The sequence below is a fragment of the Struthio camelus genome, chromosome 26 (genome assembly GCF_040807025.1).
Source record: "Struthio camelus isolate bStrCam1 chromosome 26, bStrCam1.hap1, whole genome shotgun sequence".
Taxonomy (NCBI): Eukaryota; Metazoa; Chordata; class Aves; order Struthioniformes; family Struthionidae; genus Struthio; species Struthio camelus.
In genome coordinates this window covers 4,363,938-4,388,478 of record NC_090967.1, presented here as the reverse complement: position 1 = coordinate 4,388,478, position 24,541 = coordinate 4,363,938, and the positions used below count along the sequence as shown (strand labels likewise).

The 24,541-nt window shown below is 64.2% G+C and overlaps 3 protein-coding genes across 6 annotated transcripts; 1 reads left to right on the top strand and 2 right to left on the bottom strand.

The window, feature by feature from the left end:
• Positions 1 to 113: 113 nt before the first annotated feature.
• Positions 114 to 9,761, bottom strand: ANKRD24 (ankyrin repeat domain 24). 3 transcript variants are annotated; one of them, XM_068920159.1, is made up of 21 exons: positions 8,643 to 8,770; positions 7,452 to 7,582; positions 7,215 to 7,303; positions 6,719 to 6,783; positions 6,346 to 6,403; positions 6,198 to 6,268; positions 5,868 to 5,974; positions 5,743 to 5,791; positions 5,604 to 5,634; positions 5,038 to 5,063; positions 4,780 to 4,872; positions 4,187 to 4,288; positions 4,002 to 4,106; positions 3,799 to 3,843; positions 3,551 to 3,649; positions 3,378 to 3,450; positions 3,082 to 3,203; positions 1,582 to 3,000; positions 853 to 990; positions 693 to 758; positions 114 to 443 (listed from the first exon to the last, which is right to left on the bottom strand). In XM_068920159.1, exons 1-21 carry the CDS (start codon positions 8,709 to 8,711, stop codon positions 366 to 368), a joined length of 3,036 nt encoding a protein of 1,011 aa, XP_068776260.1. In that variant the 5' UTR covers positions 8,712 to 8,770; the 3' UTR covers positions 114 to 365. The 3 variants fall into 3 exon arrangements, with proteins under 3 accessions (XP_068776260.1, XP_068776259.1, XP_068776258.1); XM_068920158.1 differs by lacking the exon at positions 8,643 to 8,770 and adding an exon at positions 9,722 to 9,761 and having other exon boundaries at positions 5,604 to 5,791; XM_068920157.1 differs by having other exon boundaries at positions 5,604 to 5,791.
• A 791-nt stretch (positions 9,762 to 10,552) lies between these two features.
• SIRT6 (sirtuin 6) lies at positions 10,553 to 18,429 on the top strand. The gene is made up of 8 exons (XM_068919796.1): positions 10,553 to 10,691; positions 11,984 to 12,111; positions 12,488 to 12,670; positions 15,101 to 15,160; positions 15,784 to 15,879; positions 16,857 to 16,937; positions 17,302 to 17,425; positions 17,977 to 18,429. Exons 1-8 carry the CDS (start codon positions 10,626 to 10,628, stop codon positions 18,310 to 18,312), a joined length of 1,074 nt encoding a protein of 357 aa, XP_068775897.1. The 5' UTR covers positions 10,553 to 10,625; the 3' UTR covers positions 18,313 to 18,429.
• An 812-nt stretch (positions 18,430 to 19,241) lies between these two features.
• On the bottom strand, positions 19,242 to 24,452 carry CREB3L3 (cAMP responsive element binding protein 3 like 3). Of its 2 annotated transcripts, none has more exons than XM_068920298.1 (10): positions 24,160 to 24,452; positions 22,659 to 22,783; positions 22,272 to 22,527; positions 21,905 to 22,020; positions 21,321 to 21,452; positions 21,131 to 21,237; positions 20,875 to 20,943; positions 20,599 to 20,683; positions 19,988 to 20,084; positions 19,242 to 19,913 (listed from the first exon to the last, which is right to left on the bottom strand). In XM_068920298.1, exons 2-10 carry the CDS (start codon positions 22,779 to 22,781, stop codon positions 19,579 to 19,581), a joined length of 1,320 nt encoding a protein of 439 aa, XP_068776399.1. In that variant the 5' UTR covers positions 22,782 to 22,783; positions 24,160 to 24,452; the 3' UTR covers positions 19,242 to 19,578. The 2 variants fall into 2 exon arrangements, with proteins under 2 accessions (XP_068776399.1, XP_068776400.1); XM_068920299.1 differs by having other exon boundaries at positions 21,321 to 21,449; positions 24,160 to 24,354.
• Between the last annotated feature and the right edge of the window lie 89 nt (positions 24,453 to 24,541).

Sequence of the window (24,541 nt, the reverse complement as noted above, 5' to 3'; positions counted from 1 at the left end):
TGTCCAAACCCCAGTGCCCCAGCCTCCCCCAACACCCCTGGCACACGTGGCCTGATGCCAGCTGTCCCCATCCCCGTCCTTGTCTCCCCCCAGGGACGAGCGGCCCCGTTGGCGTGAGTATAAATACTTTATTGCTGCTGTGCTGGGGTGCGTAGAGCCGTGGGGACACCGCCGCGGTGTCCCGGACCCCGATGCCGGCCGCGGGGCCGGGTGAGCGTGGGGGACGCGTGCGGCCGGCGGGCGCCTGCCAGCGTCACGGAAGCGAAGGGGCGGCGCGGCCGCGCGGGGTGAAGCACAGCCTGGCTCCCGGCTGCTGCTGCCGGCCGTGTCCCCGGCCCCCGCGGCGCTGGCTGGGCAGCCGGAGCTCATCTGCCCTGTTCCTGCAGCCGCTGCATCTTCAGGATCTGGCACAGGAGCCTCTGCACGTCTTCGTCCATGTGGCCCTGGGGGCAGAGGGGACATTGCAGGGGACAGAGGAAGGGACAGCGGAGGGGACGGCAGGGTCTCTGAGCCCGGCCCGAGCACAGCCAGCTCGGCAGCCCCCGGATCCAACCCCTCGCTGCTGCCCCATGCAAGCGGGCACCGATGTGCCAGCCTGGTGTGCCCCCAGCTGGCACCCTGGTCCCCGCAGCTGTGGCCCCGATCCCCCACAGCAGCGTCCCCAGTCCCCCAAGGCGGCAGCCCTGACTCACCTGCACCGCGTAGAGCAGGTGGCTCCGGTACAGCGTGACCACCTTGCTGTGCCGTGTCTCCGTCTCCTGCGAGCCGGGAAGAGCAAGCGGGGGGTCAAGTGCCAGGCCAGAGGCTCGCTGGACCCTCAGTCCCACCGTCCCCCCCCAGCCCAGTACCCACCGCCAGCTGCTCCTCCAGCGTCCGGACCCTGGCCTGGAGCGCGGCGGTGTCGGGGGGCGGCTGTGGGGCGCCCCGTGGCTCGGGGAGGGCGTTCAGGGCCTCCTTCAGCTTGAAGACCTCTTTGGAGAGCTCAGTGATCTGGCAGCGCAGAGGGGTTATGGGGGCCTGGGGACCCTCCCTCCAGCCCCGACCCCTCCCTGGGGTCCCCCTTACAGCGTGGGGGGTTGCCGGGTCAGGGTTCACGGCCGTGCCCGCTGCCTCCCTGCCAGGACAGGGGCAGAGCAGGGGGTTTCCCACTGCCTTGGCCTCTCCCCGGGTTTCGGTCTTAGCTTGGGGAGGAAGAAGGGAAACAGCCGGACAGCAGCGTGTGCACGCACGTGGGGAGGGAGGTACATGTGTCTGCAGGCGTGTATTTGCATGTATGCATGCATGTGCATGTGCAGGCGCAGGAACGTGTTCATGTATGTATGCGTGCGCAAGCGTATGCACCGAAACATGCGTGCAAGCATGTGTATTCGCGTGTACGTGCACAGAGGCAAGCACACACACACAGGCACGCGTGTATGCATACGCGCGTGCACGCTTTTCTGTGCGTGCACGCACGCATGTGCCTGTGCGGCTCTCCCCTGAGACCCAGCAAACTCAGCTCACCCAAGCTGCATCCTGACCAGCGATTCCCCCCCGACCCAGGGCCTCGCAGATCCCCCGCTGTCCCTGCACGTCCCCTACCTTCCTGTCCTTGTCCCTGACCAGCCGGGCCGAGTCCTCGACGTGGCCGTGGAGGTCCTGGAAGCGCCGTGCCTCGGCCCGCGCCTCCTCCAGCTGCTTGTGCGCGGCGGCCAGGCGCTCCTCGGCCGCCTGCTTCTCGCTCTTCATGAAGAGCGCCTGGCGCTGCACCCTGAACACCTCCTCGCACGTCTTCTCGTGCCGCCGCGCCAGCTCGCCCAGGCGCTGCGCCAGCGCCGCCGCCTCGGCCCGCAGCCCAGCCTGCGCCGCCTCGTGCTCGCCCCGCGGCACCGCCGCCTCCCGGGCCGCCGCCAGCTCGGCCTCCAGCCGGGCGGCCTCGCGCCCCTTGGCCTCCGCCTCGGCCTCCAGCCGGGCCGCCCGCTCCCGCAGCGCCCGCGCCTGCTCCTCCAGCGCCGCCGTGGCCCGGGCGTGCTCGTCCCGCGGCACCCGGCCCTCGGCCTCCGCCAGCGCCTGCCTCAGCCGCGCCAGGGTCTCCTCGTGCTCCCGGCGCGCCACGGGCCGGGCGGCCAGCTGCTCCCGCAAGGCGCCCAGCTCGGCCTCCTTGCGGTCCAGCGCTTCCCGCAGCCGCGCCAGCTGGGCCGTCACCTCGCCGTGCTGCCGCGTCAGCTCCGCCAGCCGCCGCTCCAGCTCCCCGGCCTCCGGCTCCGGGCCGCCCGCCGCCTGCCAGTCCCTCGTCTTGGCCTCCAGGCTGCGGCGCAGGGCCTCCGCCGCCGCCTCCGCCCGGCCGCAGCGCTCCAGCAAGGCCGCCTTCTCCCGCGAGGCCTCCTCCAGGGATGCCCCCAGCGAAGCCGTGGCCTCCTCGGCTTCGGAGCGGGCCCGGGGTCCTCCGGCCGCTTCGCGAGCTTCCAGCCGGCTTTGCAGCTCCCTCACCCGCTGCTCCCGCTCTTCCAGGGCCTCCCGGGCCCGCTGCAGCGCGGCCTTCGCCGCCGCCAGCTCGGTGCCCTCGGCGGGCTCCGCCGCCGAGAGGATGCCCAGCTGCATCTGCTCCCGCAGCGCCTCCACCTCGGCTAGGGCCGCCTCGTACTTGCCCCGCGTCCGGGCCAGCTCCTCGGTGAGCTGCTCCACCACGCTTCTCTCTCCGGCCGTGCCACTCGCCTCTGCCGGCCCCGCGGCCGAGTCTCGCGCCGGGGTCGCCTCCTCGGGGACGTTGCCTTTCTTCAGGGCTTCCTGCAAGGCGCGGATCTGCCCCTCGTACTCGGCCTTCAGCTGCTCGTGTGCTTCGGCCGGCACGGCCTTGCCGCCGGGCCGACCGCCTTGCAGAGCCTGCAAGGCAGCCTGAGCCTCGGCGTGCCGCTCCTTCAGCTGCTCCAGTTCGCGCTTGAGGGAGTCATAGAGGCTGACGGGTACAAAGTCTCCCGAGGTGGCCAGGTCGCTCTCATCCCTCTCGTAGTTCTCCAGGATCTGCCGAGGGGAGAGCGAGACAAAGCAAGGGTCAAGGGGGAGGCAGGAGGGATGGCTGGAGAGACGGGCCGGGCGAGTTACCTGTATTTTCTCCCTCAGCTCCTTGTTCTGCAGAGTGAGGGACTGCACTTGCCCCTGCAGCGTGGCCAGCAGCTCCTCGGTCGAGGGGCTCAGCGTCTTCTTGGAGAGCAGCAGCTCTGCCCCTGCAGCAGCACACAAGAGCGCGTGGTGCCGTGCCCACCCCGTGTCCTGGCGCGGCAGCCTCCCTCCTCGGGGAGATCTCCCTGTGAAACGTTGCTTCCCCACGGGATGCCCGAGGCCAGCGGGTGCCTGCCCTCGCCCAAGGTGGGGGGCTCGGGAGGCCAGCACGGTCCTACCTGGGAACTCGAGCAGGTCTCCCTCCTCGTCCTGCAGCGTCTCGATGTCGTAGCTCGTGTTCTCCTTCTCGTTCTGGGCACGCAGCGATGGGCATCAGCACCCCGCACCCCCTAGGCCCGGGGTCGGCCCCCTCCCCGGCCCGCCAGCGCTGCTGGCCGCTGCCCGCTCCCACCTCCAGCGAGGACAAGCGGCTCTGCAGAGCCTCCACCTCCTTGCCCAGACGCTCCTTCTCGCCGTCACGCGCCGCCAGCCGCTGCTCCAGCTCCTGGATCTGCAGGGGAAGACGGAGGTGTGGGGATCCCTTTGCGTCGACCCAGCACCCCGGTGGAGTGCCAGGCACCGATGCTGGCAAATTCCGGCCAGGACAAGGACCCCTCGGAGAGCTGTGGCCACCCGTTACCTCCTCACCACTGGGCTCACCTGCTTCTCCATGGAGCGAATGGAGCCCTCGTCTAGCTCTGCCCGCTAGCAGGACACAGAGAGACGATGGAGAGGGTTAAACACCATCCCCATGCCTCCCATCCCCTCCATCCCTGCGGACCCGGTGGCATCTGTGCCCCGATGCCAGCAAGGTTTTGCCCCAGCGAACCCCACAGACGGCGAGGGGGGAGGTTTGCCAGTACCTCCCGTCTCTGCTTCTCCTGTTGCTCCAAGCCCCTGATCTTCTGCAAGAACTGGGCCCGTTCCTGCCGCAGCCTCACGATCTCCTCATAGGCGTCCCTGTCCTCCTGCGGGCGAGCGGCGGTCAGGCCCCGGGGCACGGGCCCATCCCCTTCCCTGCGGCGGCCCCGCTCCCGGCCGTCCTCACCGCGTGGGCTGGGACAGGCTGAGCCCGGCCAGGCTTGGTGGCGGCCGTCCGGGCGCCGCGTCCTGCCGAGGGCGAGCCGTGCTCCGGGGTGTGCGGGGCGCTCTTCAACATCAGAGAGAGAAGGAAAGGCTCTGGCGGGCTCCGGCCCCCCCGATACCGGCACGGTGCCCCGGGCCCAGCCCCTGACCGCAGTGCCAGCGTGCGCACGGCTCTCTGCCATGCCAGCGAAGGGGTGTTTCAGGGCCGTGGCGTGGGTGGAAACGGGCTGATGCCCAGTGCCCTGCAGGCAGCAGGGGCACAGGGGGTGGGGGGGTGATACCCAGACGTGCTGTTGCTTCGTGCCTCAGTTTCCCCTCTCTGCAAGGGAGGCTCCTGGCCCCCTCTGGGGCTGGGACTCATCCGTTGAGGTGCAGCCCAGGGGTAGGGACAAAGCCTCCATGGGATCTGAGCCCAGCCGGGAAGTGTCATCCCTATCGCAGGGAGGGGGCACCTTGCACAGCCCGGGGTGGGCAAAGTGGAGTACCCGAAGGAGTCACCCCAAAGGGTTGCTCATTGCCCTGTGCCAGCCGGGCTGGGGGGACACCGTCTCTCACCTGGCTTGGGGTGCCTGGGGGCGGCAGGGGGGCTTTCCTCTTCCTCGGGGTGTTGCTCTTCTCCCTGCCTGTGGACTGGCTGGGCGAAGACGTCTGCGGAGACACCGGAGCAGAGGGGACGTCACATCTAAACCAGCCTCTCTCCTTCCTAGCCCATCACCGCTCCTAAGAGCCCCAGGGACGTCCAAGCTCCCGTCCTCTCCGTGCTAGGGCCCGGCAGCCAGGCCAGCCCCGAGGAGAGGCCAGGCAGGGCCTTACCTGGGACGTCTGCTCAGCTGACTCCTCTTCCGTGCGCCAGAGAGAGAGGAAAGGGAAACGGGGAGGTTAGAGGCTCCTGGGGGTGGGCACGGCAGGCAGAGCCTGGCATGGGTGCAGGGGCACCGCTGCAGGGGCTCACACCGGGACGCACACTCACAGGGATACATGCACGCCTGTGCACGCATGGGGACGCACACACGTGTGCATGCGTGTGCAGACATGTACAAATGCATTTTCTGATACACACACCTGTGTATACCCCCATGCTTGCAAATGCATGTGCAAACACATGTGTGCAAGTTCATTAAGGCACTGGGACAGGCAGATCCAGGCTCAGTACCACCTCCCAGCCCTCGGCTAGTGACAGCATGGGTGAAAGCACCCCAAGCTCATGGGGAAAGGGAACACGTGTTCGCCCAGCCCTGCTCAGGGCTGGCCATGCTCTGTAAGTCACGGACAAGACTTCCTGGGAGGCAGCTGCCCCAAAGCACCGTGCAGGGTGAAAACACATCCGTGGGGCAGTCCCTCGAGGACGGGGAGCGCTCAGGCCGGCGTGGCCGCCTTACCGCTGGCCCAGGACCGGCGCTGGGTGGCCTCCTGCAGGAAGTGCTGGATGAGAGCATTGCCTGTGGCCAGGCTGTAGTGAGCTGCGTCGTGGCCCATGGAGTCCACCACAGCCACCCGGGCGCCCGCGTTGATGAGCACCTCCACGGTCTCCACGCTGCCGTTCTCGCAGGCCAGCATCAAGGCTGTTCTGGAGAGCCACGAGAGGAGAGGTGAGGGGTCCGGTCCGCTCCGTCGGCCCCCCGTCCCCTTCGGGGGGGACTCACCTCCCTTGCAGGTCCCGGCTGTTCACGGCCGCTCCACGGTGCAGCAGGTACCGGCACAGCTCTGAGTGGCTCATCTTGGCAGCAAGGATCAGCGGCGTGAAGCCATCCTGGGCAGGGGCAGTGTGTTTTCACAGCAGCACCCCAGGGACCCCAGGTGCTGCCAGCAGTTAGCTGCTGTGTCCCACCCCAGAAGTGGCCACATTTCAGAGGCAGCCTCAGCCTGGCCCTTGGCTGCTCTACGCAGCAGCATCACCTGGCCCAGTAGAGTTTAATCACTGCCGGAGGACTTGACCTCCATACAACAGCAGGTGCTGAGCAGAGGGATCTCACCTTGTCCTTGATGTTCAATGGAGCCTTGAAATCGCAGAGGATCTCCGAGCACGAGATGCAGCCGCTGACAGCTGGGGAGAAGGACAGAGGCTGAGTATTGACTCCTGCAGGGATGCGAGCAGGATGGGGTGGCACCGTCCCCACTCACCTGCGTGGTGCAGTGCCGTCCGGCCGCTGCCATCAGGCACGTCCACGGGGCAGGAGGCCTGAGGGAGAGGGCCTGGGTTACAGGAGAATGGGGTGGATTGCCTGAGGGGCCAGGACTGTGGGGCACTTTGAGCTCCTTGGTGGTGGAAGAGCATCATCACCAGCCCCAAACCACATGGTGCTGGCCAGAGCCAGGCACCACCATGCCGACCAACGCCACTGCAGAGGGATGGGAGCGTGGCCATCCCAGGGATGCAGGGAGGACGAGGCAGGTTGGGCCTGGCTGTGCCCTTGGAGCAAGGGGCCGAGTCGGGCATGGCACAGGGCATGGCACCCTGCCTCCCTCGCGGCGCCGTGCACCCAGGCCCCATTACCTGCAGCAGCTTGCTGACACATTGCGGGTGGCCATGCTTGGATGCCAAGTGCAGGGCAGTGTAACCTGGGGAGAGGGACACAGACAGGTTACGGTCAGACGGACAGGGCGGTGGCAGACGGATGGGTTGGGGGACAGACAGACAAGCACACAGGCGGTCATCCCCTACCCTCTGCCCCGGGAGCTCTGGGGAACATCATGAGGTGGCTCAGGGCGCCAGGAAAGCCCAGCACCCTGCAGGGCTGGGGCTGAGCAGGGACGAGGCACCCCTGGGAACACCATGGGCCAGGGTTCAGGTGCCTGTTGGCGGCTAGGACCCTCCTTGAGCATTGATTTACAGCCCATGTGGCCATCACCTCTGTCTCCACAGCCTTGGCACCTGCCGGTCGGGTAGGAAGGACTGGGGAGTGTCAGGGGCCCAAGGCGGTCCACAGCATTACCCGGAGAGGAAAAGAGGGGGGACGAGGGAAGCTGGGTGCGGTGGCCATGCCCCTCACCTGAGCTGTCCTTGGTCATGGCATCCACGCCGTGGGCCAGCATGGCTTCGAGGCAGTCCACGTTCCCCCGCATGGCGGCCAGGTGGAACCTGCAGCAAGGCCCAGGGCCATCAGCCCCATGTCCCCAACCCCCGGCAAGCCCCGAGGAGCAGCGCTGGGTGGCTCAGGGGACCAGGAGAGCCCAGCAGCCTGCGCCAGGGCGGACACAGGGACAGGAGGATACAGGTCAGTACTCACGCGGATTTGCCCTCCAAGTCCAACTTGGTGGCGACCAGCCCCTTGCGGACGAGGAGCGACGTCACCCTCCCGGCATCGTTGTAATCCACAGCTTGCAGGAGCTTCTCATCGTTCTTGGTCCAGTCCTGGCTCTGCAATGAAACCGAGACGGGGCCGTGATGGGTGTTTGGACCCTGGAGACAGGCAGGGTGCTGGGCTGGGCTTGTGTCCCTGTCCTCATCCCCATCCCTGCTATCCCATCCCATGCCCTAGGGTGGCCATCTCCGGGCCAACTCCTTTGCCAGGTGCCATCTGGCCCCTCTATAAGGAGGGTTTAGCTGCCTGGCATGGGGGTCCCCAAGTTTTCAGCCCAGGGATTTACAGAGCTGTCCCAGTTTCACTGTGCCCAGATCGGGCCGGGATTCAGGAATGACCTGCTGCTGCCCCATCACCCTGCCCCAGGGCTTGCTGCTGCTGCTCCGCCGACCCCGCTGCTAAACACAGCCAGCAGCCACAGCTGCTTGAGCCCCCACCTTGCCCAGGCTCTCCCCAACCTCCACGCACCTCGCCCCGGCCCCACGGCCACCCCTTTTTGCTGCCCGCCAGGGATGGGGCCGAGCCAGGGCAGGGCAGTGAAAACGGGTCCCCGGGGACACCTCCAGCCCCCGTTGGCGCGTGGGACACGAGGACACCCCCTGCTCCTGCCCAGGATCGGGTCCGGATGGGGGCCGGCGGAGCGACCTGCAGCAGGACGGGACGGGGCTGGGACGAGCCCGGGAAGCCCCGGGTTCACACCGCAGCCTGCGGCCGCAAACCAAAGCTAGGCTGCGGCCGGGGGAGACAGGAAATGGATGTCACCTTTCGGAGCTGCTCGCATCCTGCCCATCGCCAGCCCGGTGCCCAGTGCCTGGCACGGGGCTTGTGCCACAGCCCCCTCCCCAATAACCCCACAACTCCCCTGACCCTGCGGAGCTGGAGGACCGTGTCCCAGGGCGGGGAATAAAGCAGTCTCCTGGGGTTACTGGGCAAACTGGGAGTGCAATCCCCCCCCCCTCCAACCCTTGCCGTGCAAGGACAAAGCAGCTCGGAGAGGACGCAGCCAAGTCCCGGGGATAGAAGGGGCCTGGGGCAGGTGAGGTGGGGGGGTGACACAGCCATCCCCAGAGGACGGGGACCGAAGGGGACCGGGGACGGGGGGGGGCAGGGACGTACCGCAAAGGAGGCAGCGGCACAGAGGCAGATCTGCTTCATGGTGTCGAGGAGGAGGCGGCGGGCGGCCATGCATCCCTCGCCCCCCGCCTGGGCGAGGGCCAGCCGGGCCGGCCGCGGACCCCAGCTGGCTCCAGCACCGCCGCCCGGGCGGGGGGCCGGGTCCTGCCGCAGTGGGAGCTGGGACCCGCCTCCCTCCATCCCTCCGTCCCTCCTTCCTTCCCTCCCTCCTCATCACCGGGAGCTCGAGGCATCCCCGCATCCCTGCGGATGGAGCGAGGACCACAGCAGGACCGAGCGTCCAGGGCTGGTCCCAGTTAGACTGGGAGGGACTGGGGTGGGGGGGGGGAGGTCAGCTCCCCCAGGGCGAGGCAGTGGGGCACCCCCAAATCAAGGACGGGAGCATCCTCCTGGCACCCAGACCCTGCCCTGGAAGGAGGGGCACAGCCCCCCCCCCAAACTGGGGTGGAAACGCAGGTCCCAGCCGAAGCGGGGGCCGCGCTGGGACAGGCTGCGGCCGTGGCCCCAACCGTTGGGGAAGGAAGATGGAAACCCGGCCGGGGAAGGGCAGAGCTGCGGAGAAGGGCCCCCCCCCGGATAGGGGCAGTTTAGGGGGGCAGCAGCGGCCCGTTCAGCCCTCCCCGCTGCCGCAGCGCCCAGAGGAGCCGGGCAGGTGGGGAAACCGAGGCACGGGGCATCCCCGGGCCAGGCAGCTCCCCAGACCCCAGGGAGGGGGCCACGCTTCGGCGTTTAACCCGCACCAAAACGAGCTCGAGCAGGGCCACGTCCCCCCCCCCCCCAGCACCTCCGCGGGCACCGGGGACGGCACCGTCACCCCCGGCAGGGTGGCAGCTGCCCTCCCCGCTCCCCGGCCCGGCGGCGGACCGCCGCGCGGCGCTGAATTATTGATGAGTATCGACGAGTGCCGTCACCGAGGTGGGAACCCGATGGCCAGCTCCGGAAACCTGGCAGCCCTCCCGGGCACCCCAGAGCCGGCAGGCGGGACCCTCTCGCCCGACGGCGTTTCCCCCCTCCGTCGGGGACCCCCTTCCCCCCCCCCCCCCCCCACGGACCGCACTCACGTCCGACTTCTTGAACTTGGCCTTGAGGCTCTTCATGGCGGCTCGACCCTCCGGCCCGCCGTGCCTAGACGAGGGAGACGGCGGCGCCGTGAGGGTCCCCGTCACCCCAGAGGTGGTGGCGGGGGGGGGGGGGGGACACGTGCGTGCGCCTCCTCGACGCCCTGCTCCCCCCCCCAGCAGCCGCCCCCCAAAACCAGGCCCGCGTGGGGTCCCGCCGGCCGCCCCCCCCCACCGTCTCCCACCGGCGCCCGCAGACCCTTCCTCACCCCGCGGCCGCCCCGCCGCTGAGCCACCCCGGCGCTTCGTGGCCGGCCGGCGGGCGCCGGGGGGGACCCAGGCGCCGCGGGGGAGTTGGGTTACGGCGGCTCCGGTTACACCTGCCCGCGCCGAGCGGGGCCCCCCGAGCCCGTTCGGGGCCTCCCTGAGGGCGGCAGCGGGTGCCCCCTTTTGCCACCCGTGGGGTGATGTGGGGCAGCCCCCGAAACGCCCCGGGGAAGGCGGTGGCGGCGTGACCCGAGGCAGAGGGGGCCTGGGGGGGGTGGATGGAGCCCTGCAGGGCTGGGACCCCACATCCCTCCCCAAGGGTTGGGGGCGGTGTGGGGCAGGGCTGGGCCCAGGCCTCGTCCCTGCCTGGCACCCCCCGCCCAGCGCCTGTGTCCGGGCCGGGTTTTGGGGGGGGGGGCAGGAATTAGGCTGGAGCAGAGGAAGGGCAAGGGAAGGGCAGGTGCTTTCCCTGCCAGGCACCAATATGGCGGCGCCGCCCTCGCCTTCCCTCCCCACCGGCCCTGCCTTGCGCATGCGCCCCGCGCCCCGCGGCTTCATTGCGCGCTTCCGCCCTTCCGCGGGCATTGACAACAATGAAAACTTTATTGGTGCGCGGCGGGCGGCGCGGCCGGGCCGGGCCATGGCGGTGAACTACGCGGCCGGGCTCTCGCCGTACTCGGACAAGGGCAAGTGCGGCCTCCCCGAGGTGAGCGAGGCGCCGCGGGGCCTGCCTGGCCCGGCCCCGGCCCACCCCACCCCTTGTCCCCCCCTGTCTCCCGGGTGGGGCCTCCACGCTCCCCCCGGTGCCCCCCAGCGGCGGCCCCGGCCCAGCCGTGTCCGTCCCCCCAGCCCCACGGGCCCCCTCCGTGGCTCCCCCCCCCCCAGCTCCATGGTCTTCCAGCCCTATGGCTCTCCCCCCGCCCTCCAGGCCCAGCCCCACGGACCCCCTTTTGCCCCCCGGCCCAGCCCTGTGGCTCCCCTTTGTACCCCCCCCCCAAGCCCAGCCCCGCGCCCCTCTTTTTGCCCCCCCAGCAGGGATCCCCAAGCCTATGTGTCCCTTAGCAGGGATTGCACCCCCCCTGCCCCATGTTCCCCCTCAACCGGACCCCATTTGTGTTGCCCCCCACCCCCAGCAGAGACTCTCCCAGTGCCATAGTGCTGCCCTTGTGCCTCCCCCGAGCCCAATCCGTGACCCCCCCCCTCCCAGCAGAGACCCCAGTGCCCCCTCAGGGTCCCCCCTTTTTCAGGGCAGGCCCTCGCCCGCTGTGGGGCCTGTCCCAGGCATAGCTGGGGGGGGGGGGATCCCAACCTCGCGGCCCAACAGGGCACAGCAGCGCTCGAGAAGCTTAGAAGAGGTCTAGGGGGACGGGGACGCGCAGGGGCGTCCTGAGCCCGCCTTGGAGCGCGGGGACGGGACGTCCTCCTCAGCCCGTGTCCTCAGGGGACCAGGCTGGAGGAGCAGCCCGCAGAAATGCAACTCTGCGTCCGTAACGGTCGCCCGTGCCAGAAGGCAGGATGGTCCCGCAAACCCATCCAGCTACAGTGGCTCTGCCTCTTCCATCTCCATGGCCACCCTCTTCTTCCGCTGTGGCTCGCTGGCCCCGAGCCCTGTCGAGCCCGCGGCTCTGCTGGGGAACGGTGCCGGGGATCAGTGCACCTGGGCTGGCCCCGGGGTCGCTCCCTTCCTCCTGCTGCTCCACTGTGCCCTTGATCCAAGATGCTTCTGTGGGTATCAGGTACCCGTTGGCAAGAGCATTAAATACCCTCTTCTGCATAAGGCTTTTTTAAGCCCCTATACTACATGGGGACAGTTTGTACAATGCTGTTTCTCTCCAGTTAGATGCTTTTATCGTTAAGCAATGAGAAATCTTATTTCCCACCTGCAGTTTTCATTGTGGATAAGAAAGAACAGTTTACTGGGTGTGTGTGCCTGCTGCGGGGGTGCGTAGCACCCACCACTGGGTCTCTCAGTTCCTGCTGTGGTTTGTTTCTTCTCAGATTTTTGATCCTCCGGAGGAGCTGGAGAGGAAAGTGCGTGAACTGGCAGATTTGATAAGGAGTTCCTCGAACGTGGTGTTTCACACAGGGGCTGGAATCAGTACTGCCTCAGGGATTCCCGACTTCAGGTAAGGATGGTGGGTAAGGGAGCAGGACAGCAAGTGAGGGGTGGAAGGAGTAGCACCTCCTCGTGGGCCATTGCACTTCTCGCAAAGCTCTGGACTGTGCTCCCTGCCGCCCCTTCCTGCCTGCAGCAAGACCTGGTCCTGTAACCAGCCACCACTCAGCAGACACTACCCTTTCCCTCTTGCAAGTCGCTGCTTGACATTAAGCTGTACCTGCAGAAGCCCCATGTGTGTTCTCCTTCATCAAGGTCAGAGATCCCTGGTAACGGGTGACCTTCATTTAGCAGAGTCTTGCTCTTACTCTGTTGATAGTGCTCGTGATGCATTCACAAGCATCTTAGAGTCTGTGATCATCACTTTTCTGTCTGCTCTGCCACAGGGGGCCAAATGGTGTCTGGACTATGGAAGAGAAGGGGCTCTCCCCAAAATTTGACACCACCTTTGAGAATGCCAGGCCCTCCAAGACTCACATGGCACTGCTGGGGCTGCAGAGAGTCGGCATCCTCAAGTTCCTGGTCAGCCAGAACGTGGACGGCCTTCACGTCCGTTCGGGATTCCCACGGTACTGCTTCTCCCGCCTTGCTTCTGGGTCCCCTGTGCCTGCCCCAGCCCCAGCCACTGTTGTGTGGCTGTTCTTGCTGCCCAGTTAGGGTGGTCGCATGTGCAAACTCTTGCCAATGCTCCTAACAAAATGGGCCAGCTAATTTTCTCTTGATGCTGGGGCCTGAATGCTCTGCTTCCAAGAAATGTCCAGCTTGGAAGCTGTCTGCCCACTGATACAAGCGGGGAAACCGGAATGCATTGGTGGGGGAAGGGGATGTAAACCAGCTTGAATTCAGAGAAGAGAGGTTGTGGCAATAATCTGAGGGGTAATGAAATGAAATCAGCCTCAGGTGATGCTTTTCAGTAGTGCACCCAGCCAGGTGCCAAGGGTGCTCACAAGCAGAACAGGCAGACAGTGCTGTTGGGCTGTAGCAGGTTACCTACCGCCTGTCAGCTGAGCTGCAGCAGCAGACTGCGCAGCCAAGCTGTGTTACCCAACTGCCTGGGGATCGTAGCCTGCCCTGCTGCAGAGGGAAACAGCAGCTTCGCATAAGGCATGTGCTCCTGGTGGCAGAGGCCAGGGACAGGGCTCGGGGCTGGGGTCAGGGCACACGGGTCCTTTCCACTGCCTCTGCTCCCTGGCAGCAGCACCCGTCAGCATGGGGGTGAAGGCACGGGAGAGTGGGCAGGAGCATCCGAAACTGCTCCAGTTGTTCGCAGAGACTTATATCACCCTGTTCTACCAGCACTGCTAGAGCTGTCCCAGAGCACTGCATTTCGTACTATTTTAGGATTTGCTTAAACTGAGTTTCTTGAGAGAAAATTATTAAAGGCGGTGCTGCCCCAGTGGTGAAGCCATGCCTGGGTCCAAGATAGCCTTAAAAGGTACTTTGTCTCTAAATAAATTTGCCAGACTTCTCTGGGAGGGCGGCAGGGCAGAGAGAGTCCCGCAGTTAGAACTGATCTGACTTACCGGCCGTGGTCTCCGATTTCCTCGCCAGCTGCGGTGGGGTCAGGGATCCAGCCCAGCGGTGTTCCCACCGCTGGGAGCTGCGACGTGCAGGAGCTGAGGGTACGAGATCTCTGCTCCCCGCGTGGGTGGAGACTGAAGTGCATTTAGCTGCACAGCAGCCGTTTCAAAGATGTCCTCAAAGGAACCTGCCTTTCCATTAGCGCTAGCTGCGATAGACTCTTCTCCCTTCAAGGAACTTCAGCCCACAATAAAACCCATTTCCAGCACTTAAGACCAGTAATTGTCTTGTGAGCCAAACTGCTTGGAGCTGCCTGGAAGGGAAGGGGAGAGCAGCTGAATTCAAGTAAGAAAATGAAATGAGGGGAGTTGGGATGAGAATGAGGCGTGTGAATGGGACCTCAGAGAAGATGCATCTTGCAGATGGCTTCAGCCAGCACTGGCTAAGCAGAGAGCCACCTCGAGGAGATATTTCCCATTGTTCATTAGCCCTGAGCTCCTAATACCACACTTGCCCTTTCAAATTGAACAACCATAGCATAAGGAATAGGAAATAATCATGGGCCCAGAACTCAGCTGTGCCCCTATCAGCCTAGTGCCACTGGCTTGCACTCTGGTTTAGCCCAAGCTCTTCTGCCCAAGTAAAGCACGTGCTTAAGTAACTGGTCCTGAAATGGGGTTAAAGTCGTTCAGCATTGTGGAAATCAAGTCAATCCTGTCTCTGTTCCTCCTGGAGGAGGTTCCTAGTCATCCTGGGACTCGCAGGAAGAGCGTGGCCTTGTTTTCCGCTAGCTTCAGCACTTTGAGGCTGGCACTGAGCGCAAGGGGAAGCTTTAGTCAAAACGTGCAGCGTCCTTTCTGTAGCAAAGGGCTCTGCTAGGAGAGTTGAATCTTGTGAAAGCAGTGAAGGTGCTTTCCAGGGTGCTTGGTAGCTCTCATGGATGACAGCTGCCCTTGCCAAGTTGGTGAATTGAGTTGATTATTGGCCAAGGCCTGGAACCGTGGAAGGACGGAGAGAAAAACGTTGCATGTTGGGGAAAGCAAAAGCCCAGGTAGTTACTGGACGTGAACAAGGCTTGAGGCTTCGGTCAGAACAGGGGCTGGAACTGGTGCTGTGGCTGGAAATATTTAAAATTAAAAAGCCAGGACGTGCTGTCCCTCCCCAGGGTGTTTTGTACACCCTGTCACAGGGAGGTAAATCGGCCTAATTTGAAGGTGCCACTAGCAGATGGGTTAAAGTAATGTGATTTCCTTCAGTGTTGACCCCATCCTAGGGCACTGTCCCGGGGCCGTAGCACGGGGTCCCAGCCACCCTTGCGTCTCCTGATGTCCTAGTCTGGCAGAGCTGGCAAGTGGGGAGGCCCCCGAGGCGCAGACACGAGCGTCCCCCACGCCCCAAGAGGAGAGGCGTTTGGGCAGCTTCCCCGGTGCTCCCGGGCCCCCCCTTTCCCCGGCTCACCTCTGCTGTTTCTTCTGCAGGGACAAGTTGGCCGAGCTGCACGGGAACATGTTTGTGGAAGAGTGCGTGAAATGTGGCAAGTACGTTGAGTCCCAAGCCCGGGGAGGGCGTCAGCGCCGTGGGGGCTTCGCTGCTCTCCCCGGCGAAGGCTGGAGGCCCTGCACGTGCCGCAGGGATGTCTGTCTGGCAGCGCTCTAATGCAGAGCGTGTCGGGGTCACTGACAGGTCTGTCCTGTCTGAATCCTAATCCCCGTCAAGTAGTGGGAAACGAGCGTTTGAGGAGGTCTCCGTCGTCTGGGAGCCGCTCCTCAAATCCTGCTTGCCGTGGTGAGGCTGAGGTGCCGACAGGGCTGCTTGCGGCAGGGTGCCTGATAGCCAGAGAGAGAAGAGGAGGTTGCTACAAGCTGGATTTTCCATCCCGGTTTGTAGCAGACCTCTGTGGCTCTGGAGTTGTTGGTCAGAGCTCCCTGACTGGGAAGTCGCCGTAGGTACAGGCGAAGGCCCAGATTGGCACAGGACTGAGAGACCGAACTCTTATTCTTGGTGGCTCTGAGCCATCCCCTGCTTCCTCTAGTGTGGGGTGTCTGCAGTGTGAGCCGTGCCGTGCGGGGCTGTTCCACAGCTGTGCCACCTCAGCGCGCGGTGGCCGTGAACCGCTCTGCGTCTTCGGCCCCAAATGGCACCGGCTCTCTTGCGTGTGCAGGCAGTACGTGCGGGACACGGTCGTGGGCAGCATGGGGCTGAAGCCGACGGGCAGGCTGTGCAGCGTCACCAAAGCCCGAGGGCTGCGGGCCTGCAGGTATGTCTCCGCCGGGGCGCCTCCGCGACGGGGGCTGCTGGCCGGCGGCCCCCCTGGGCACGTGCCCTGGTAGCCTGCTGGGCCCTGCACTGCCCGGCCGCAGGCTGAGCACCTGGGCAGGGAGGAGCGAGTGATGCTGGTGCTCAGACTTCACTTTGCAGGATTGGTCCCATAGTCCCTCCAGTTCAGGTGAATAAGCAGCAGCTGTAGGGGAGATCTTCAAAGGCCCAGGTAGGAGGCCAGCGCCTGAGTCTCTTGAGTAGTCCCAGCTACTAGCCACGCAGCCTCCTTTTGGGCACCTTCCCTCGCTGATACCTGAGCGTGTCCCCATGCCGGAGAACGCTCTGCTGTAGGATTAGAGCCCTAGACACCCCTTCCCCTGCAGCAGCATACGGCCACTGCTTTGTCCTGCTGCCACTTACCTTCAGTAGGGGAACGTAGGTGGTGTTTCCAGCTCTGCCGCTCCAAAGCTGGCGGTGTCCTAGTATGATCTGGCACCCCGACCCGTTCCGCGTGCCCCTCGCCTGCTTGTGCACCCAGGCTGACCGGGACGTGCGCCCAGCCCAGCTGGTTTTTCCTCTCTGCATCCAGCCTGGCTGCAGTGTCGGTGCGGCAGAGCCGGGAACACAGGCCATGGGGCAGAGCTGTACTGATCCACCTCTGATGCTGGGGAGTTAAAGACACACCCCTGCTCTGAGCTGGGCCAGCAAAACAGCTGCCGCGTTGGTGACTTTTGGTAGCATTACAGTACCAGCCACAAAATGCCTCTTGCAGGCAAATTCTGCATTTCCCTCATCTGTGGGGTTGTTATTGCTGGGGCCTGCGGCTGTCCTAGGCTCTTTCCTGTCCCTCTGCAGTGCGGGGCCAAGGAGGGTGCGATGAGGGTCTGGGCCACTCGAGCCATCCCATCTCTCCCAGAGCAGCTCTGCTGCCTCTTCCCACCTGGCAGGGGTAACTGTGGTCTGTGTCTTTTCTAGAGGGAAGTTAAGAGACACCATTTTGGACTGGGAAGATTCCCTGCCCGACCGCGACCTCACGCTGGCGGATGAAGCCTGCAGGTACCGTGTTTGGGCCCTTCTCTCTGTTGGGGCAGCGCAGGAGCTGATGCCTGCAGCTTCCAGGTGCTCCTGGAAGGCTGCCCGTGCTCCCTGCCCGCCGCTGGGACTGCAGCAGACCTTGTGCTGCCCCTGCCTGGCTTTGTTCGACATGTTTTGTGCCTCGCAGCTCTGGCAGGGAGCATCTCTGGGGCTGGACAGCAATGCCCAGCCCTCAGCCCAGACAGTGGCCAAGAAAAAATGCTGCAAATTCTGGCCACAGCTTTGCTTTCCCGAATGGGAAGCTCATAGGCTCCAGACTGGGGCAGGGTGAGAGAAGCAGCCACGTTTTTTTCTCTGCCCTGGATGTTTTATCTCCCTCTTGCAGGAAAGCTGATCTCTCTGTCACGCTGGGGACCTCTCTGCAGATCAAACCCAGCGGCAACCTCCCGCTGATCACGAAGAAGAGGGGAGGGAAGCTGGTCATAGTCAACCTACAGGCAACCAAGCACGTGAGTGAGGGTATCCTGGCCAGCTCGCTGCATTCGCAGCAGTTTGCTCTGTTCTGCCCCTTTTCCCTTGCATTATTTGCTTCGACCCCGGTGCGGGTTAGTCCTTGCACCTCGTCACCTCTGGAGCAACCAGCTGGAGGAGAGGGACCTTGCTTAGCAAGCGAATGGGGCTGGACTTCTGTAGTTGCAGGGATTAAACCTGCAACTCTGCTTAAACGCCTAGAAATGGAAGGTAAATGTTAAGAGTGGAATAAAAACCCGCCCCAAAGCCTGGTGTATGCTCCGTATCCCTCATCCTTGTCCCGCTGTGACCTGGGCCCACTTGCCCAGCTCTGCACCACTGGCCCCTTTTCTGGGCTGTGTTTAAAGCCCTGTCTGCCTGCAGCGTAGCCAGGGAGTGGTGCCAGACAGTCCCATGGTGTCAGGGTCCTGGTTCATGTTCCTCCAGGGATGACATCTCAGGGACAGAAGCCCTGGACTCGGTGTCCCCAGGCGCTCTCCAGGAACAGACATTTGTCCCCTAACGCTGCTCTTGCCCTCACTTGCCCCAGGACAGACAGGCTGACCTGCGCATCCACGCCTACGTTGACGACGTCATGACAAAGCTGATGAAGCACCTGGGGCTGGAGGTGCCGGAGTGGACGGGGCCGGTGGTGGTAGAGAGTGCCGAGCTCATCAAGCCTGAACAGCTCTTCAAATTTGACCTTGGGGCTCGCCGACCACTCAAAGAAGACCCCATCTCCCAGCACAATGGCACTACTGGGGTGCACTCTGACCTTGGGACCACGCTCACAGAGCACCGTGACAGTCTGAAGCAGGACTGTCCCAGCCTGGACACGGGGCCAACAACGGCAAAGAAGATGAAGGTGGAGTCTCTCCTCACCTGACCCAGACTGTTTCCTGGCTGTCTAGACGCTAGTCTGTGCCACTTTTCCTACCGACTTTTTTTATACCCTTAAATATTGTCCATTTTTTATGTAAGTATTAAATACACTTGAATCGTGTGTGTCTGTGCAGCTGCACCCACCAGCCTGGGAAGGGTGATCCATCCCCTGCTTGAAATGAGCTGAGCAGGACCCAATTTCTTCCCTGAGAGAGGCCTAGCTGCGCCCTGCAGCCTCTGAGGGGCCAGAGAGCTGGGGCTGCTGGGGCGCAGGACCCAAACCTGGAGCAGCACAAGGAGGTTTGCTCAAATGCGGAGCAGGACGTGGTCTGCAGGAGCAGAGATCTGAGGGATTCCTTGCATGCCCTGTGCTCTGCGCTGGTGCTGGGCTCCCGCAGAGCCCCTGCCTGGCCTGGTAGCTCTCCTCTGAGCCTCGTGCCTGCAGGGGTTTGTTCCTCCCCCTCTCATGGGGTCTCTTGGACTTTGAGACACTTATTCCCACTTTAGGTGAGGACACGTGCAGGGTGTGAATGCTTCCAGGTGCAGCTGTGGCTGGTATCTGCACTTGGGAACTAATTCCTTGTCCTGCCTTATTCTGGATGAAGGTAACTGTCTATCCCTTCTTTCCTCTTTCCAGCCCTTGAACTCGGGTTAGAGACCAAGGGAGAGACTGTGGTGTGGCCAGACCTCCCTCATCATCCTGGAGATCCTGGCGGCCCAGTGAAGGGCTTTCTCCAGATCCTGGCCCAGCGGTGAGGCTGGCAGCTGTGAGATGGTCTCTCTGCTGCGCTTGCAGCGGTGCTCCCTGCTCAGCCCTGGGCAGGATCTGGCCATCTGCGTCCTAGCAGGGCAGGAGGAGGCCCTGGCCCTTGATTTCCCCCGTGGCTCACCCTCTACTCAGCTAAGGCAGTTTTTCTTTTCTTTTTTATTTTTTCCAAAATAACTTTTATTTAGAGATGAAAATGAAGCTAAAAAAAGAACAAAACTAACAACTTGCAATGTTGATGTCCCCTTGTCCCCATCCTGGGGGACCCTGCATCTCCCACAACTGCTGCTGCCCCCAGGGGGGCTGAGGACAGCCCCTTCCCTCCCAGCAAGGCCAGTGGGAACCAGTTGCCCCTTCCCAGCTCACAGATAAGAGCAAAGCCAAATGGGTCCAGCCTCTGCCCACGCCTGGAGTGGGGACGCCAGCAGGGCCGCTTTGAGGGCCTGTCCCATAGGGGATGAGGTGCTAAGCCACCCCACTGTCCCCCATGGTCCTAGGTGCTGCTTAAAGCTCCTCAGCTGCCTCCAGCACCATTGGCCTGCTGTGGCCAGCCTTGGTCCAGGTGAGCGGTGGTGTGGCACCGTCCCCTGGCATGGTGCCATCCCCGTCCCCATCACCATGGCTCAGTACTGGTGGGGTGAGCGGCTGCGTGCTGTTGCGGGGGGAGGCTCTGTCCGGGTGCGGGGGGGACGTGTGGCTGCCGAAGGCTTTGTGCAGGATCTCGGGGGCTTCACCCGGGCGCTCTGGCCACAGCGGCTCTGGGGGCTTCTCGTCCCCGGGCTGGGGCTGCATGTAGGCCACGCGTGAGGCCGCCGCGTTATGCAGGGACCTGGAGAAAACTGCACACGAAGGAGGGTCAGGGCCTGCTCCAGTGCCCCACACGCCAACGCGCCGCCCTCCCAGCCCTCCTCACCTCGCACCGGCCCGAAGTCGCCGTCTGGCTCAGCCTTGCTGGAGGCGAAGGGGCTGACGGAGGGGAAGACGATGAGCGCAAAGGAGAGCAGCAGGACCTGAGGGCAGAGGGGGACGTCACCGTGTGGAGGGGGTCAGACTCTGGGACACGGCTCACAACAGAGCCAGGTCTGTGTCCCACCATCCCTCCCTGCCCACGTGCCCCTGCCAGCACGCCTCTGTTCATCCCTTCCTCCATCTATCCTCATGTGCTTCTACCCTAGCACACCTCCATCCCCTCTTCCATCCATCCACTCTTGTGTCCCTCTGTTCCTCCATCCCATCACACTCTATCCCCTCCATCCATCCTCGGAGCATCTGTCCCTCCACCCTAGCACACCTCCGACCCTTCTTCCATCCGTCTGTCCTTGCATGGCTTTATCTACCCCTCCCTCCCTCCTTGCACACTGCTGCCACACACCTCCATCCATCCCTGCAGCCCTCCTTTCTTTCCTCCTTCCCTCCCTCCAAGCAGGGTGGCCATAGAGGGGTTTTGGGGCCTGAGGGGAGGCTGGAGAAGTTGGGGCCAGGGGTTTTGGGGTCCACAGCTGAGGAAGCGAGGGGTCAACGCACTGTGATGCAGGTGCCTGTCTGCGCTGCCTTGTTGGTCGACTGCACCACGAGGGCCTGGAGCTTCTTCAGCTGCTCCAGGAGGGACCTGGGGACAGGGAGACCTCATCAGCACCCCGAGGTCAAGCTGGGCTGGGACTCTCCTCCGAGCCCCTCCTGCCCCCCGCAGAGCTTGCCTGGGGGGGGGGTTCTCACCCCCCACGGTCACATCGTGATCCCCATGTCCCCGTTGTGCCCCTTGTGTCCCTGTCTGCCCCTTGTCCCCTGTGGGGCACCTACGAGTTCTGCTTCTCCAGGTGCAGGACCTTCCTCTGCAGCTCCTGGTTCTGGGCCGTGCACGCCGACATCCTGGGAGACGGGGAGAGGGAGATGGGGTAAGGAGGCGATGGCCCAGACCCCAGCACCACCCAGCTTGGGGCACCACTGCCGGGTGCACCCATGGGTGCCTGGGGCAGGATGTGGATGCCAGCCCAGGGGATTGGGGTGCAGCCACCCCGGGAACAGGCCAGGTTCAGGGGTTGGGGGGGGGCCATACCGGCTCTCCAGCCCGTCGATATACTCCTTTTTCTTCTTGCGGCTCTCCTGAGCCGACTGCTTGTTCCGGATCTTCCTCCGGATCTTCTTCAGCACCCGCTCCTCATACTGGGGGAGACAGGGGTCAGGGTGGCTGGGGACCCCAGTGGCCGCAGTGCCCACGCCCTGCGCCCGGCTGCTGTGGGACCCACCTTGGTGAGGGGCAGCTGCGTGGGCAGGGACACCCCCTCCTTCGCCAGCAGCTTCTTCTCGTCCTCCGTCAGCACCAGCTCCTGGCACTGCCCCTGGCTCTGCCGCAGCAGGGAGCTGGGCACCGGCAGCTGCTGCAGGGCCATGGACTGGTGATGTCCCCAGGGTGCGGGGTTACCCCGCACCCACCCCGAGGGACCATGGGGGCCGAGGGACCCCCCTCCTCCAAGGGACCAAGGCCCCAGAGGTAACAGCAAAGTTGGGGTTGGGGATGGGACCATGGTCCAGGAGGGTACAGGGAGAGGGATGTGGATATGGATGGGACCATGGTTCAGGAAGGGACAGAGATGGGGACAGGGATGGGGTTGGGTCCATGGTTCAGGGATGAGGATGGGATCATGGTTGAACAGGCGACAGGGATGGAGATGGGACCATGGCCAAGCAGGGACAGTGATGGGGACAGGGATGGGGATGGAACCATAGTTCAGGGATGAGGATGGGATCATGGTTGAACAGGCGACAGGGATGGAGATGGGACCAAGGTTCAGGGAAGGTAAGGGGTGGGGACAAGGGGACAGGGACTCACGGGGTCAGAGCTGCCTGAGAGCAGCAGGTCCTTGACGGTGAGGGTGCAGGATGCTGGCGCGGGGGCCGCAGGTGGGTCCTGGCTCTCCTCCAGGAAGAAGCCCGGGTGCCACATGTCTGGGCAAGAGAAGAGCGGGTGCTGTCAGCAGTGCCGTGTCTTGTGTCCCCCCCGACCCCAGTGCAGGACTCCTGGCCAGCTCCTCCAGCTCCTCCCCCATTAATCCCAGTCTGCCCAGTTCCTCCCGGTTCCCCAGTTCTTCCCAGTCCCCCAGACCTGCCAGTTCTCCCCAGCCTGTCCAGTCCCCTCCAGTACCCCTAAGTGCCCCCAGCTCCCCCAGTGCCCAGCCCGGTCTCTCCCCACAGCTCACCCAGGTCGATGGAGACCTCGGGGCGCGGGGCCCCAGGCACCCCCAGGAGGAGCAGGGGCTGGCCGGGGTCGGAGTAGGGGTAGGAGGCCTCGCCGAGCCCCCCGTCGCAGCACCCCAGGGGGCTGTCGAGCTGGTCGGAGGGGGGGTCCTCGGAGACCCCGCTGTCACTGGCAGCTGGCGACCAGCCGGGAGAGTCCGATGCTGAGTCCCCGGAGCCCAGGATGGAGCTGATGAAGTCCTTGCTGTCCTGGGCACGCTGCAGGGACAGGGGCGCCCGTCACCGTGGTGCACCTGTCCCCACGGGGCACCCGTCTCCACGGGGCACCCATCTGGCAAGGTCCAGGGTTCGGGCTCTCGTGCGAGGCAGGCCGCCCCACCGGGACTCACCGCGTCCTGCTGCCAGGGGCCCGCGGGCATCCGCAGCTCCATGCCGCGGAGGATCCCGTCCTCGCGGTCGAAGAGGAAGTCCAGCAGGTCGAGGCTGTTGAGGCCGCCCACGCTGGAGGCCATGGCTGGGGAGGCGGCAGGGTCAGGCCACCGGCCCCGGTCCCCCCTGCCCCATGGTCACCGCTGGCCTCTGCCCTCCTCCCCAGGGCCCAGCCACCTCCCCTGAACGGCATGACCCCAGGGCTGGGGCGCCCGAGGACACCCCGAATTGTGGGATGGGCACAGGGCTGGTGCAAGGGACACGTGTGTGAGACTGTGGGGACATGTCTCTACACACGTGCGCACAGTTGTGACTATGTGGACACGTGCGTAGGAGCAGGCAGATGTGTAGGTAGGTGGCTGTGACCATGCTGACACGTGTGTGTGTGGGGCCACGTGCATGTGTGCATACCTGCAAGCGTGTGACCATGTGCCGGTGCACGGCCATGCAGCTGCGTGCTTGTGGGCATATCTGGACAGACGTACCCACGTATTTGTGAGTGTGCGAGCGCATCCAGGCAAGCCCAGGTCTCCGCATGTGCACGTGTGGGAGGCAGAGCACGTATATGGCCGGGCACACATGTGCATGCACAGACTTGGGGGCCCAGGGGTAGCTCTGCTGAAGCTGGGTCCCTCCCTCTGCCCCCTTCCAGTGGCTGAAACTCCCACTCCCTATGTTTTTTCCCCCAAGAGAACTGCAAAGCCAGGGCTGACCCTCCCCACGGGCACACACTTGCCCCGGCACCCCTGGAACAGGAGGACGAGGGGCACCCAGGCCTGGGTGCTGCTCAGCTTCCCCAACAGACCCATCCGCCACGCGCGACGTGCTCGGGAAGATCAGGTTAATCATTTTGGGTGGTTAACATGGTGGGGGCAGGGGCAGCTACTGTTGGCCGGCCCCGAGAAGGGGACTCAGCCCTGGTCTACCAGGAACGCGCCAGTTATCAGGGACGGTTTGATACCCCAGACCCAACCAGCTGGCCAACGGACCAGGTGACCAACCAGCTGGCTGACCAACTGGCCAACTAGTTGACCAACCCCACCCAACTAGTCAACCAGCCGAATCAATCAACTGACCAACCAACAGACCAAATGGCCAATCAGCCAGCCAGCCAATTGATTGACTAACTGACTGACCAATCAACCAACCTACTGACCGACTGACCGACCAACCAACTGCCCAACTGACTGATCGAATGACCAACCGGCCACCCAATCGATTATCAAACTACCACCCAACCACCCAATCCACCACCCCTCTGACCCTCCCAACCTATTGACCACCCACCCAAAGAGCCCTTCAAGCCCAGTTTGGGAACATGACATTTGCCCAGCCGTCCCCAGGACGGGGGTTCATCGCTCCTCGTCACGCTCGCTCTCTCCTGCCAGCAAGCCCCATCGGCCCCGGGGCTGACGGAGCGGCTCGAGTGCCCAGCGGTGAGTGCTGGCAGCCAGGACCTACCTGTGCTAGATCCCAGCTCTAGCGGAGCAGGGTCTGTGGGTCCGTCCCGTCCTTCGAACCCCCTTGGCACGCAGAGGGAGCGGGCCGGACACCGAAGCCAGCCTCCTCCTCCTCTGCGGTGCCCTGACCCAAGTGGCAAAGTTTAAACTCCAACCACACAGAAATAGCATCAAGGATTGCAAAATCACCCGGGCCCTGATTGGGGATCAGCGCTGAGTGATGGCCGGGCTGCCAGGAAGGACCTGCGCCGCTCCGTAATTCATTAGCTAAATGTTTTTGTCCTCCTCCGCTAAGGGGGGGCAGGAGGGGCCAGGGCTGGTGGGGCAAAGTCCCGGCTGCCGCAGCTGCCAATGAACTTTCACCCATTTCGGGCCCAATTTCC